Here is a 14,301-nt window from a genome sequence, read left to right on the forward strand (position 1 = left end):
TACACCTTTCCCCCCCCCCTCCACCATATTTTAGTTTTCTTCAATAATGTAAACTAAATTTAGAATATGGAACAATCATTTATTTCTCTAAACTGATGGATATCTTTCAAAGATTTTGACTAGCCATGTCAATCTCTGTGTCACATACAGCTGAACTGCTTATTTTTCATCATTATGCAAGGGCAAACAGGGAAGTTTTAACTGAAGTAACCCAAGAAAAAACAGAGAGACCAGAGATTGTCAGCAAAAACGAAAGCAAAATGAAATTGATTGGGAATGGGGGAAGAGCATACTAAAAACTCTGGTTTTGGTTGTTGAGAATAAATACTCACTAAAACAGGGATGGGCAACCATGAATGGTGGGTGGGCCACATGAGTGTCCCTCCTTTAACTTGGTGGGCTGCAGCAGCCCACCATCTACTGGGGTTCCACCTGCAGCCCCCCAGTACCAGTCGATTCATGGCAGTTCAGCTCTGGGAGGAAGTGGAAGGAGCGGGAACCAGGCAATTCATAGCTTCCCCAAAAGTGATTGATAGTGTTACCCGAGGTTCTTCCAACCCAAACCTCTCAGTAACTTTTACTCTCTGCGAGGTGGTGTCAGGAAATAATTCAGGGGAGACATGTTCATCCAACTGATAGATGGATGGTACAAACAGGACAACACAAGAGTGCTTTCACTTAAAGCTAAACTTTACTTAGTCTCAAGCACTTACACACGTCTGCAACAGGTTAGTAAAACACCCAACCTAGATAATTACTGAAGTTGAGTGTGGCTCTCAAGTGACACCGAGCAGGCTTCCGATGGCCAGTCTTCTGTCTGCCGGTGGGGGCGAAGATGCGTCCAGAAGTGAAGAATCCTCAAGGAGTCCTCAAGGCGTCTCTCCAAGTGTTCCCAAAATTGTCCCCCCTAACTCAAACTTTTCTTCCCTATTTATCCATTAATATTACAATAACATGTCACTCAAAAACTTGTTAGGCAAGCACTTTTTAAAGGTTAGGCAAGAGATTTTCTTCTGATCATCACTTTTACCAAATGCGTTTTTTCTTTTTCAGAGACTCCATGCTTGGGGGCCCTGACAGATATATGTCTTAGGCATTTAGCGATTTCACTAGAGATTTGGGCCTCAGGAAGGATGCGGGGTCAGACTGCCCTCTCTATGGCACCCAAACTCCCCTTCTTACCTCTCCCTGACTTGGTCATGCTGTCTAGGCCTATTTTGGGCCTGTTAGCTTGGTTGCTAAAGTTCAAGCAGTAAGCAATAGTGGTTCAAGCACATTACTGGATTGTAGAAAGGGATTTGCCACCAAGGCAACATATCAGATGTGCCAGCATTGAGGGGGGATTTGGTGCTGAGCCTGGCATCACTATGTATTCTGAGGCTTTGGTATTGATGAACCCAAAAGCTCTGTGATGCAGCCAGAAGATGCCAAGAGCCAACTGAGAACAAGGCAGGAAAAGCCATGACCCCAGAGCACTCCTGAGTCAATAGACAATTCAGGAATAAGAGGCAAATCAGGTCTGATTATGCCACCTGGTATGCCATCGGCACTGGTACTGGTGCCAAAAATCACAGTTCTGAACTTAATGGACACCCTATGATCAGAACCAAAGTTGATGGTATAAGCTCTTAATGATCTTAGCTCGAGGAGCAGTTGGATGGAGCTGCTCCATACTATGTGCCAGAAGGACTAAATTACCAGTCTGAACTCTTCTTTGAAGAAAATAAATCTCCCTGCACTCTGGTACGGTCCTGATTCGTTTTATGGCACCTCTTCCTCACTACACCAGAGTAGGAGGAAATGCCACAGTCCAAACATGCAGTGGCATCATCTGTTGGCTCCAAAGGCAACCACCAACCAGACATGGGTGTCAGTGCTGAAGTGAGACCCGCAGCCAGCCAATTACCTGATAATATTTCAACACTAAACCTAAGGTACTAAGCAATGAATACATACAAGAAACATTCTAAAAAACAGAGATTGAACATGAGTGGAAGACCACGCAGAGCTTCAGCCATTGGTGGTAAGAAGGAACTGAGGTGATTGGGACAGGACCGTCCTGATATTTTCAGGATGGAATCACAGATGCTGGACATGAGTGCCCCCCCCTTGGGGGTACCGCTAGGCAAAGTGCTGCAGTTCTGGTGCACTAGGTACACACACACCTAAGCAGGAGTGACTGACTACAAAGGATGCAGGTGGGGCACTGGCCATTTGACCAACCCCTCACAGGTGCCACCCCATGGAGGGCTGGGATAATGCTCTCTCTGCTCTGGGTACCACCCCTGCCCTACGTCTTTCCCACTCCTGCTCTGCCCCCACCACACCTGTTCCCCCAAGCCTCCTTCCCCCCAGTGACATGGCCCCAGGAACTAGTGTGGGTCTGACGCACACAGCAGGGATCTGGCCCACCTGCACTCTGCAGTGGTGGCAAGGTGAAGTAGAGAGACATGGCTTTGTTCCTTGGCTGCCGACTGCATCACTCCACTTCCCAGTACAAAGTGGTGGCAGTCCCACCCCTCTCCCAAGTGATGCACCAGGAGCTGGGGACCACAGCTGCATTGCTCCAATTTCCACCATGGCCACCAGTCAATGTGGGGAAGGAGAGAGATTCTCTCATCGGACACCAGACACCCACTTGTCCCCCAAAGCACCCCAGAAGCTCTGTTGCCTTGCCCCTCCCACTCATGATGTTTGCGGAAGGGACAAGGCCTTGAGATGTGCCCCCCCCCCCCCCACATTGTCAGTGCACCTAAGTAAAATACACAGTTGTAACTCTTCAACAAATACCAATCCCTGTAGTACTCTACTAGCTATCCCCTCCCTTCCCCGCCAAACTTGATATATTGCTATTGACTATCAGTGGACAATTTTCTGTTTGTGGGAGAATTAATTTTTCTAGAAAGATATGGAGACACAGTATTGAAAGATTTATTAAAATCCGTCATCCATCTTCTTTTATACAAAACTCTCCTGGGGATAGAATGGAGAGTTCTACTTAAAAATTCTCTAGTGGCACAATATTCTCCAAATATATTACACCTACCGCCCTACTGCCATCCACAAATGAGAAATAACAGTTAATCCGAACTGAGGAATTAGTTCGGATTAACTTTAAACTGCTGCGTGTAGCCGCGGGCAGTTCGTTCGAACCAAGGGGGATTTAAAAATGTCAGCCGGACCAGAACATGCAAATAAAGCCCGGGATATTTAAATCCCGGGCTTCATTTGCAACTCCGGTTGCCTGATTTGCCTACCTAGCTTGAATTAACGAGCTAGTGTAGACATACCCTTACTTAGAGGTCCAAATATCACATTAACCCTTTTCACAACAGCATCACAATGGGAGCTCGTGTTCTGTTACTGGTCTATGATGACTCCTTCTCCAATTCCCCTCTTTCTAAAATACTGTCCTTCATTCCATTAGCATGGCCTGCTTTGCAAGATATGTTTTTAATACAGCTGTGCAAAGTTATATATCTTGTGTGAACAGGCCCAGGTTACCAGGCAATCCAAATCATTCTATGACTGCTTTTTCTTCCTCATTATTTCCCATTCTTATTATTTACCAATCTTTTTAGCATCTCCAACTTTATCAGGAGTGATTTTAAACACTTGCATCTCTTTAATCCAGCAACCTGGGGAAACAGGGTATGTTGGATTAAAGAATTTTCTGGGTCAGAAAGGGCCTGTGGGGTCTGGGTGTGAGAGGGATGAGGATGGAGTATGTACTTGTTGCCCCCCACCCACCTCTGGAGCGCATGTGGCTCTGTGCACCTCACCACTCCCTGACACCACTGCTACAGCAGTAACAGGAACACTACTGCTATAGCAGTAACAGGGAACAAGCCTTAGGAGAAGCATATCACTGAGTTGCTGTTCCCCCAGCTGGGGAGGAGAGGGAGAATAGAGTGACAGTAAGCAGATGTGCTTCCTCCTCTCACCCTGCCAGCATCCATACCATGGGTGTTCCCAGATCAGGGACACCTGAGTATGGAGGTTCAAGCACATTTACTTCCAGATCACAGGCAGCTGTGTTGATTAGCTTTGGGCCCAGCATTGGTCCCAATAGGTTTCCGGTACAAACATACCCATTTGATGATGATTCCCCATTGATTACTATTTTTTGAGATCTGTCAATTAGCCAGTTCTAAATGTCATTGACCTGTACCTTACTAATACTACATAGTGTTAGGTTTGTAGAGTCAGAAGAGTGGTCCATTTAGTCCAATGTCTGCTATTACAACACAAACTGCTTTAGAGAAAGGTACGAAAAATCCTGCAGTATCCAAGATGGGATAATCTTCTCTTTGCATTAGGTTTCTTGTGACCCCAATGGCAAAAGTTTGGCATTTACCTAGAAATATGACCATTACCCATTTCAATCTAAAAATATCACTACTATAAACATGGATGTTCTTGTTATCTGAATAAATGCCTACTCCTTTTTCAATGCTGCTAAGTTTCTGGCTTCAGTGATCTATTGCAGCATAGAGTTCCACAAGTTAACCATATGATGTGTGCAAAAGTATGTCATTTTACTAATTTTCCATTTGCCATCTTTTAGTTTAATTGAGCATAGCTCTGATATTTCAGTTCCTGACTCTATAAACAGAAAAGAGTAGACACAGGGTAAATACCACACCAATATCCTCTGTAGTGAAAAGTGATACAGATTATTCATTTAACTTCTCAGCTAAGTACTCATATTCCTTAATTCCTCCTTTCCTCCCTTGTGCTCCAATTGCACCACAGACAATTTTATAGCCATTCTTGCAACATTAAAATTTCTATCTATTCATCATGGAAAAGAGAAGAGCTTTGTAATCATCTAATCTTTAATGGAAATGAACTAAGGGGGACCAACAGAGTTTCTGCAAAATAACATATATTACCAATTGGAAATCACAAGTAAATGTGTATAGACTCCAAAATTACACATACACTAAAAGTGTTAAAACAAATTGCTGCTTTACTTTAGGGTTCTAATCCCAGTTCAGCAGCCTATCCTTTTTTATCGCACATAAGCATGTGCTTAGCTTGAATATGTGTTTATGTCCCATTGCCTTCAATAGGTCACAATCACATGGTTAAAGTTAAGTGCATGTTTAAGTGCTTTGATAAACTGAGGTCCTGTGTATTTCTTGCAACTGCTTATTGGTCAAATCCTGACATTCTGGGATCTTAAAAGCCTTTGGGTTTTGCCTTTTCATTGTTAATAATCATTTGTTGTCCCCATTCCAACACAAGTACTGATTCACCAACACACACACAGACCTTGAATACTCTCTCAAAGACAGACTCAGATATTCTTATACACACCAAAGTAACACCCATCAGAATTTTGCCTATAAAGTCTCTGCTTCAAGAGCAAATGCAACAGAACTTCTTAGCATTGTCAAAATAGCTTTTAAGAAAGACAGATCATATGAGGACAAATGTCAGCCCTCAGTTCAGATCCGCTCATTTAGTTTTATTATGGACCTGAATTGGACAAATGGATCGATTCCAATAAAAGAGATTTAATCTGTGAAATACATCATCATGGGAAGGTACCTTCAGCTCCCACAACTGCTCACAGCTGACTATTGCTAGGATGGGGAGAGGAACAGATAGGCCCCTTGCTCAGATTTGACCCTTATGGATTCATGGTAACCCTAAGACTTCTGGCATGAACCCTGATATATCCAACTTTCTCAGACTGGTGTGGCCACATGTGATAGATAGTTCCATTGTGGGCAGAACAAGTGAGCAGTCCAGGGACTGACTCCAGTGATGTTCTCTAGCATGCATCATCCCAACAGCGTGCTCTCACCCAAATTCTCTACAGCTGATGGCTCTTTAGCTATGAAACTCTTAATAATTCAGCTATTTGCTTATGAGCCTATTTAAAACCCACTGAACTCATCTGACAAAGAAAAAGTTTGACTGTCTTTCAGTCTGCTTTCAGATTAAAAAGGATACAGGTCAAGCTATTATTGCCCATGGAACATTCTGGTGAACTAGCAGAGATGGATAGCGTTCATAAGCAATTTCGAAAGCCTTTATGACGATACTTCACAACTGTCCTTAATGATGAATGGCAGTCATCAGCTTTGAATGAAAATTTCTCCTCCATCTTCCTTCCCAAAGAAATGGCATTATTGCCTTATTTTCTTACTATAATTTATCAGCCTCAGAATATGGAATTAATGACTAATTCTATAATTATATGCCACATGCCAAATGAAGAAATAGCCTGGAAGGTTAGCTAGTTATTATAGGTTAAGTTATTAGGTACAATACAGATCAAATATTGATTATTATATAAACTGTAATGCTTAGACCCCAATGAAAATGCACCATAGACAGGACAAACAAATCTAACTGCCCTGATATTGCACAGTGTTATCTAACTGAAGACTTCCAGTAATACAGAATTATACGTCAGTTATGAAATAAAGAGATATCCCAGTCTGTCCCTTTTAATCAAACTAGGATTTTTTTTCCATTTCTTCTGGAGCTATTGTTGTTCCTATAATTTATTTTTTTCTCCCAGAGAAACCCTTGTCATATTTGTTCCCCATACACATCTCCACCACCATATGTATGATGACAAGAAAGTCGCAGGCAGGAATAGTTAATTAACCAATGTACAAGTTACCACGGAGTATTTATAGAGATTATGAAAAGCATTCAGCATTGGCCTCACTGCTCCCTTTGATGTCAGTGATAAAACTCCCACAAAATCCCAACCCACAATGTTTGCCCTTGGTAAATGAGGGTCTCAATTAGGCTACAGTTATCTTTGGAGCAGGTCTTATGTCATAGTGACAGCCTTGATTGGGGGTTATTGTGATAGAGGACACAAACCTGGGTTCAAAATGCCTCTTATCACAGTGAGAAGCACGAAGTGTATCATCTGAGGAAGATCATTTAATTATTTCAGTTGCACAAGGAAAGGGCACTCCCAGAGCACTGTGGGGACCACAGGGCAACATTCTTCACTTGCTACTTAACTTAGGAAAGTTTTACCCTTCTTAGCTGCAAATCTCTAGCTTTTTTAAATACAGTTGCTTTTTAGGAAAACTTATTTTTCTACTTACAGTTTTGGTAGGTTGATTCTGAGCTATTAATGTGGGGGAGCACTGCCAGGGGAACTTGTGGCATCTTCTCTGTGTCTTGTAGCAACTTCAAAAATACCTTTTGTGAAAAAGAAAAATAAATGAGATCCTTGTGTGCTATAACTGGCAGTCACCTTCCATCACCTAAGGTATTAGGCCAAGATGCACCACTCCACTCCACTCTGCTGGAACATCCTATAAATTACTGATCCAGTGTGATTACTTTGGGAGAGATCTTTCCCTCTGATGGAGGGAAGTGACTATCCCATGGATTCAGGAACACCATATGGAGAGCTGCTGACCCTTGCACACTGCTCTATGGTCCTCTCTGCCCTCTACCTGCATAGCTATTTCTAGAACCATGCTGTCGTTGAATCCCAGTTGCTGAGTCACAGGATGTATGGGGTCCAGGGTTAATGCACACTAAAAGCAGCATTAACTCTTCACTGGTATTCCAAGTGGATCTCTGTGGGTTCAGCAGTAGTAACAGTTCCCTACCCCGCCTCCTTACACTCCTGACCCAACCCAGAAAACTCTACAGAGAGCTGAAACCTTGGAATTCTAGCCAAAGAGCCTCTGCAGGGATATGGGGAGTAGGTGGACCATCTCCCCCACTCTATCTTCCCCAGACTAGATTTGCCAGTCTAGGCCACTCATGGAAATGGTGGGGATGATTTAGTCCTTTAAGAGCAGAGATTATGCAGACATAAAGATAACATAATGTACAATTTGTAGCCAACTCAATTGCCATCTGCACACAGACACCATGAACAATTAATTTTTTTTTTTAAAGATTGCAAGGTCTTGGTTGAGAGATGTTAGTGTATTTGAATAAAAGTGACAGGCGTATAATTTCCATCAGTACATCTGAAAGGTACAAGCTTTGGAAGAAGAGATGGAGGAAAGTTAATGGAAGTTTTTTTAGAAAACTAGCAGTAATATTTTCCATGGATGTAATAACCTAGAGGTAAATCTAGCCTTCAGTTAACACTGGCAGATGGCTAATGGGGCCCAGGCTACAGTGCTGTTTAACTGCGGTGCTGACTTCCAGTTTTGGGGTGGAGCTCAGGGTCTAGGATTCTGTGAGACGAGAAGTCTACACTGCAACTTAAAAGCCACACACCCAAATCAGTTGACACTGGTCATCCATGGGTTTTTTATTTCAGTGCAGAGATACCCTAAGAGGCATATATAAATGTTACACAGTATCCAATGGATTTGCCTGACAGCTGCTATATTGTGCTCGATCCTGCTTCTATACCTTACGCCTGCTGCAATGAACAGGAAGTTCAGGATTAGAATATTGGTGGTAGAGGTGCTTGAATACTGCAGTAGAGTGCTAATAGTGACTCATGCATTGTTAAGGCACTTACTCACATCTCATTGTAAGCCCGACAAATAAAAACTCAAAAACTTCCTTGCAAGCATATGTTCCCTTTGTTAATTCACACTCTCTCTCAAAGCCACAAAATCATTTTTGGGGGAAGGAGGAAAGAAGAAAGAGAAGGCATAGGGAGATTTTAGAATAACCAAAAAAGAAAGCAAAACACATACACTACTGGGGTAGGTAGAACTGACTGCAATATTTTCATCTGAATTTGACTGAAGAGATACCAAGATAGGAGATATTGAAAAATGAGCATTTTCTGAATAACCATTTTCTTCCCCAAAAAGCCATCTATAACAATACCGCATTGTCAAGAAACTTCAGATTTTGGTTCAAATATAAGCTTGCATACCAAATCAGCAGATTTTATAACTCCCATGAGCACCTTTCAACAGAGGTCTCACAAAAATTGTAAGTAACTTGGACTCTATGTTGGTGAAACCTCCTGTTTATGATTGTCAAATTCTGATTATAACAATGTTAAAAAAAATATTCATGGCCATATTTAATTGCTCCAATGAAGGAATCCAATATTGGCTATAACAAAAGCACACAGTAGCAAAGGAATCCACCATACAGTGGATAATAAAAGCTGATCGATTTGATATACATTATCTTTGTGGCAAGGCAGTTTCTTGTTCTATTGAGAAACTACACAGATTATGTTTTGTTTAGTCAATATAATTGCCATTTAATAGCGATGATGGACTGCCAAGCTAACTGTAAGTGAACTGTTTTGGCCATTAGCTCAAGGACAGAGAAAGTTAAACGTCTCATGCTGTTTCTGTATTAGAGCCTACAGGGGACACTGACTGTCCAAACCCATATCTTGACAGACTCCTTTGGGACAGCTTGATGCTACATACCGGTTTCCAATATTGACAAGCCAGGGGCTCATAACTAAAAACAAAATAAATACCCATCTCTAATTAAATACTTCTGTCACCCACCGTAGTATTTTAACTCCTCAATGCCACTTAGTGTCAGGAATGTATCTATCTATTGTACAGATAGAAACAAAACTGTACAGATTGTAACTTGCCCAGTGCCCCCAAAGGATGTCTGTGACAGAGCTGAGAACTAAATGAGAATACTGGTGCCAGTATTAGCATCTCTGAGGTAGAAGAGGAGATTTGAGGAAGGAGATGTATAGCCCCCCCATAACATGTCATTGCAGATGTGTACCTTTAAATGATGGGAGAGAAAGCCCCCTTAATGAGGGAAAGAGAGAAGAAAATAAAAGCAGTTGATGGAGGAAGATGTTCAAAAGAACTATGAAAAATTTTGGCAACCAAAGTATCAATCTACTATTTCAGCAGCATTTTAGGACCCTCCAATACTGATTAACCCAATTTCTACTGTTAAAACGAAATAAACAAGTGGCTGCTGGTCAATAACCTACAGATGAAAGGGCAACCAAGATCCTGGGGAATAACATGAAGGAAACAGTCAGGAAACAGGACAACAGAAGAGAAAGCAGAAAAAAATAATCAACATAGTGATATATTAAAAATATTAAAGATTAAACACTTTTTCACTAATAAAATCTCTTATTCTTGTACTAAGAATGACTGAAGTCCCCACAAACATTTCAATGAATTGGGAAAAACATGACATATTTAGCTTTTTTAAAAAAAAAAAATAGAGATAGCACTGAATCAGAACTCCAGCCCTGAAAATCTTCAGCTTTAAGGAAATTCAGATCAAGATTTGGGACCCTTTATGGGTCTATATAACTATACCCTTTAATGATACATGGGAATTATCAGGTTAAATAACCATGTGGCAGTTCTGATTCGTAAGTACTTAAATATCACCAAAAATCTTTATTCCAACTACCACCATTTTACCTTAAACATATACATTTTATCAGAACTACAGATGTAATTTTGCCTTCTTTTTTCATTTGTGTGTGTGTTTATTTTTAGCCTTTCTTCAGAGCGGGAATGTCTCAGTCCTGTTGCAGCTGGAATCAGTGGCAAATATCCCATAGATTTAAATTGTGGAGGAGTGTGCTAAGAGCTATTTATTGCATTTCTTGTGTCAACATCAGGGCAGCCAACAGACTTCCTCAGGCCCAAGGAAATGAGGGTGGTGGTTCTGAACCCCCAGAAGAGATGGAACATTGAGCAGAAAGGCAGGCTGGGGCTAGTCTCCCCTAGCCAGCCCTTCTGTGCCACCCAGCCCATGCCACCTTGGGCTCCAGCAGTGATTTAAAGGGCCCAGGGCTACCTACAGCCATTGCCACTATGACTGCAGTGACCAGAATTCCTGAGCCCTTTTGAATTGCCAGGCACCAGGGCAGCTGCCCCCCCTCTTCTCCCTCCACTCCTCCCATTATTGGCAGGTCTGGTCGACAGAAAAACTGATGCACAAGAGATCTAGGTTTAGCAAACACCAGAAACATGCTTGTTAAGCTATAACATTCAGGGCTTGTCTATATAGCCAGCAGTTTGAGCTACATATGAGTGAACAGCATTCCAAATGTATGGAAAATAGGGACATTGTAGTTTAGGCCTGCAACATCCACAAAGGGGTTACCGCACAGCACATGAGTGTCCATTGGTAGTCACCGGAGCAGTGGTACAGTACAGACCTAACCTCAGAAGAAGAAAGCTGACAGTTGTACAGAGAGTCTGCCAAAAGAAATTGCCTGCATTTCAGAGAGCCAAAAGCAAATACATTACAAAGTCACTGGTAGAGTCAGGCCAGGAGGAACACCCAGCCCATACATAACACAGAGCACCCAGCTCCTAAGTAACACAGAGCACAGAACTTCCCTGAAATAATTCCTGATTGAGCTAGAGCATATCTGACACATGGATCAATGAGAGATCAGGGATGTAAGGCAGACAGCCCAAGCAGAATGCAAAACAGACATTAGTATTAGTAGAACTAAGAACCTTTTTCGTTTTTCCATTGAAACTCACTTTTTGGTTGCAGATGAAACAATTGATGGATCTGTATCTGTATCAACACAATTTTTCCAGGAAAATGTTTGCTACCTAGCATGGATTTTCTGGTTATTTCCCGAAAGAAACATTTTCAATCTGGAAATGTGTGTTTCATCATAATTCTGTTTTGCAAAAAAAACTCTGATGCACAATGAACACAAATTTCAAAAACCTCAAAAACTGTAATGAAATGGACTTGATACCCCCTAGCCAGCTCCAAGCATTATGTTGTGATTTTAATAAACCATGGTCCTGATTCTCCTCCCCTCCTCACGCTCCCACTCTTGGCTTATTGCTATTATATTATTTCAAACTCAGAAAAGGGGGAAACAGTTAAAATCAAATGTGGCTAACATGATAAAATGGGTTTGACACAACAGTGACACATTTTCCAAAAGCAAGTTGCTTCATAGGCATAAGTGACAATATAGTCTTCCTTGAAGAGTTACGATTTTGAAAGGGTGCAGGTATCCTAAACAATGGACTGAAAAAAAATACAGGAAGCAGGCCGGGAAAAAAACCTAACCTCTGCACAAACAGTAACTTGATACATTTTCTCTTTCAAAATCAGAGTTCTTTGTTTCTAGATTGAAGTGTCTGAATAGACTCAATAGCACTATTATACGTTATCCATTTACTTGGCAGTGCAAAGAGTCTTTTGATGAGAAAATAGAGAATGAGGTAACAATGGGAAATGACAGAAATCAACACAGATGAACATGCTAGTTTTCTACAGTGTACTAATATGTGTTGCCATTTAGGAAAGCTTATTTGCTTACCTGCAGAAAACAATCAGTGGCAGGTACCCTGAAACTGACTGATCCAAAGCATTATACTAATGAATTTTATATGTTTGCTATGGTTTGTTTCTGTAGCGCTATAATTGCCCTTTATGGAAAAGTCTTTTAAATTTTAGGAAAATTTTCCTTTAAAGGAAAACACCTTTACATTTTAAATAGGTTATATCCTTTCCATACAAATTTTAAAACCCTCCTCTGTAATTTCAAAGAGGAAGACAATTTTTCATAGGCGTCTTTGACTCACCTAGAATTCTACAGCGAGGATTACATTCTAAAGAATGGCTATAAAACCTATAAATTATCTTTATTATTATTTCATTGCTCTTATTGAAGGGGTGCATTAGCTATTATACTCCAATGTAGCAAAAAGAAAGTCCCTGTTTCATTGAGTTTATCCATATATTTGGTTCTACAGGGCTTTGTGATAAACGTCGAATCTCATTTATTCGTGATTCTGTTTAATAATGTAAAGGAAACCATTACACTTGCTGATATATATTATTTAATTGCACCCCAATCGAATAAATGGATCTGTAGATATGTCCAAAACTGCAATGAAAAACCCATGAAACTAAGTTGTAGAGCCCTGTTCAGCTGAGTCACACTTATGGAGCTCTAGCAATGGGGCTATATCAGTGTAATTGTTCTGGCTTTGGCTGGAGTAAAGGCTCTGGGACCCTGACCCATGCTCCAGGTTTCAGAACTCAAAGGTCTAGCTTGCACAGGAATGTCTACACTGCTGTTTTTAGCTCCACAGCCTGACCTCACAATCCACTGACCAGTGTGTGGGCAAGCCCCTTAGATATATGAAAGGTCTGACTTTTACAGCACTACACATAGTTCTAATGTATGTTCAAATTACAAGGGCTCTCAATTTTTCCAGACTACTGTACCTCTTTCAGGAGTCTGATTTTTCTTGTCTACCCACTTAAAAAGTCTTGCTTCACAAATTCAGACAAAAAATTCAAGTGTCACAGCACACTATTCCTGAAAAATTTGCTCTCTTGTTTTTATCATATAATTATAAAATAAACCAGCTGGAATATAAATATTGTATTTCAGTGTATAGTTTATAGAGCAGTATAAAAAAGTGATTGTGTGAAATTTTAATTTGCATTAACTTCAATTATGCTTTTTCTGTATCATGTTGTAAAACTACCAAATATTGTGATGAATAGAGGACCTCCTGGATGACCCTGGCATACTCTCAGGGGTACACATACCTCTGTTTGCGAGGGTACAGAACAGAAGGCATTTAGTAAATAGGGGCTATTCACATCCCATCATTATAGTCTTGTCTGTATGAATATGGATTTTCATTTGTTTTATTTGAAAATAAAATGTCAATTCTAAATTGGTAAAAAAAAATTCCCAGTGTTTCAAACTAGATAAAAGCTAATGGTTTTTAATATCTAACCACATTACTTTCCACATGTTTACTTCATGTTGCAGAGCTACAACAGATCATTAATGTCCCTGATGACAGGCTTTTTAGAGTCTTGGTTTCATAAGCCCAGAAAAGAAATAAGTGTCTTCCCTAGAAGACATTCGCTTCTGACTGCTGCTAATAATGCAACATTTCTTCCCACCCCTTAAGGGCATGGTGTACATAAATGATTGATAGCTTACAATATATGCATTGTGTGGTAAACTCTCTCAAGAGATGCTCGATTACAAAAATATGCATTTTGCATACTTGTCATTTGTTTTGTTCTTGATCACATCCTAAGTTTTCTTTCTGTACGTAGCCCAGTTTGGGTGGTTTTCAGAGCTAAGGGAAATTACTAGAAAGATCTTCATTCCACAAAGTGCTGTTGAGTGGATTCTGCCATCAAATCAAAATATAGTCTCCCAGTTACTGAAAAAAAAATTAGCTGCAATCTTTTATTATAATTTCAAGCAGTTCAAAAAATAGGGACTATTAATGATGGATTAGGGAATTTTGAAATGAACAGATAGTTGGGATGAAAAAAAATCAGAAGAAATCATTCATTCCGTGGTAAAACCAGTTAAACAGTTCCATATTAGCCAGATTAGAAGCAAAAGTAATTTTGTAA

The 14,301-nt window shown here is 40.6% G+C and overlaps 1 protein-coding gene across 1 annotated transcript in view; it reads right to left on the minus strand.

The window, feature by feature from the left end:
• The window catches only part of ABCA13 (ATP binding cassette subfamily A member 13), a 281,165-nt gene that overhangs the window by 120,694 nt on the left and 146,170 nt on the right, over positions 1–14,301 (minus strand). The window contains exon 42 of the mRNA XM_006136374.4: positions 7,086–7,182. Within this exon, the coding sequence (XP_006136436.3) occupies positions 7,086–7,182 (97 nt within the window). The remainder of the gene's footprint in view (positions 1–7,085; positions 7,183–14,301) is intronic.

This window comes from Pelodiscus sinensis, chromosome 2 (assembly GCF_049634645.1).
Source record: "Pelodiscus sinensis isolate JC-2024 chromosome 2, ASM4963464v1, whole genome shotgun sequence".
Classification (NCBI taxonomy): domain Eukaryota; kingdom Metazoa; phylum Chordata; order Testudines; family Trionychidae; genus Pelodiscus; species Pelodiscus sinensis.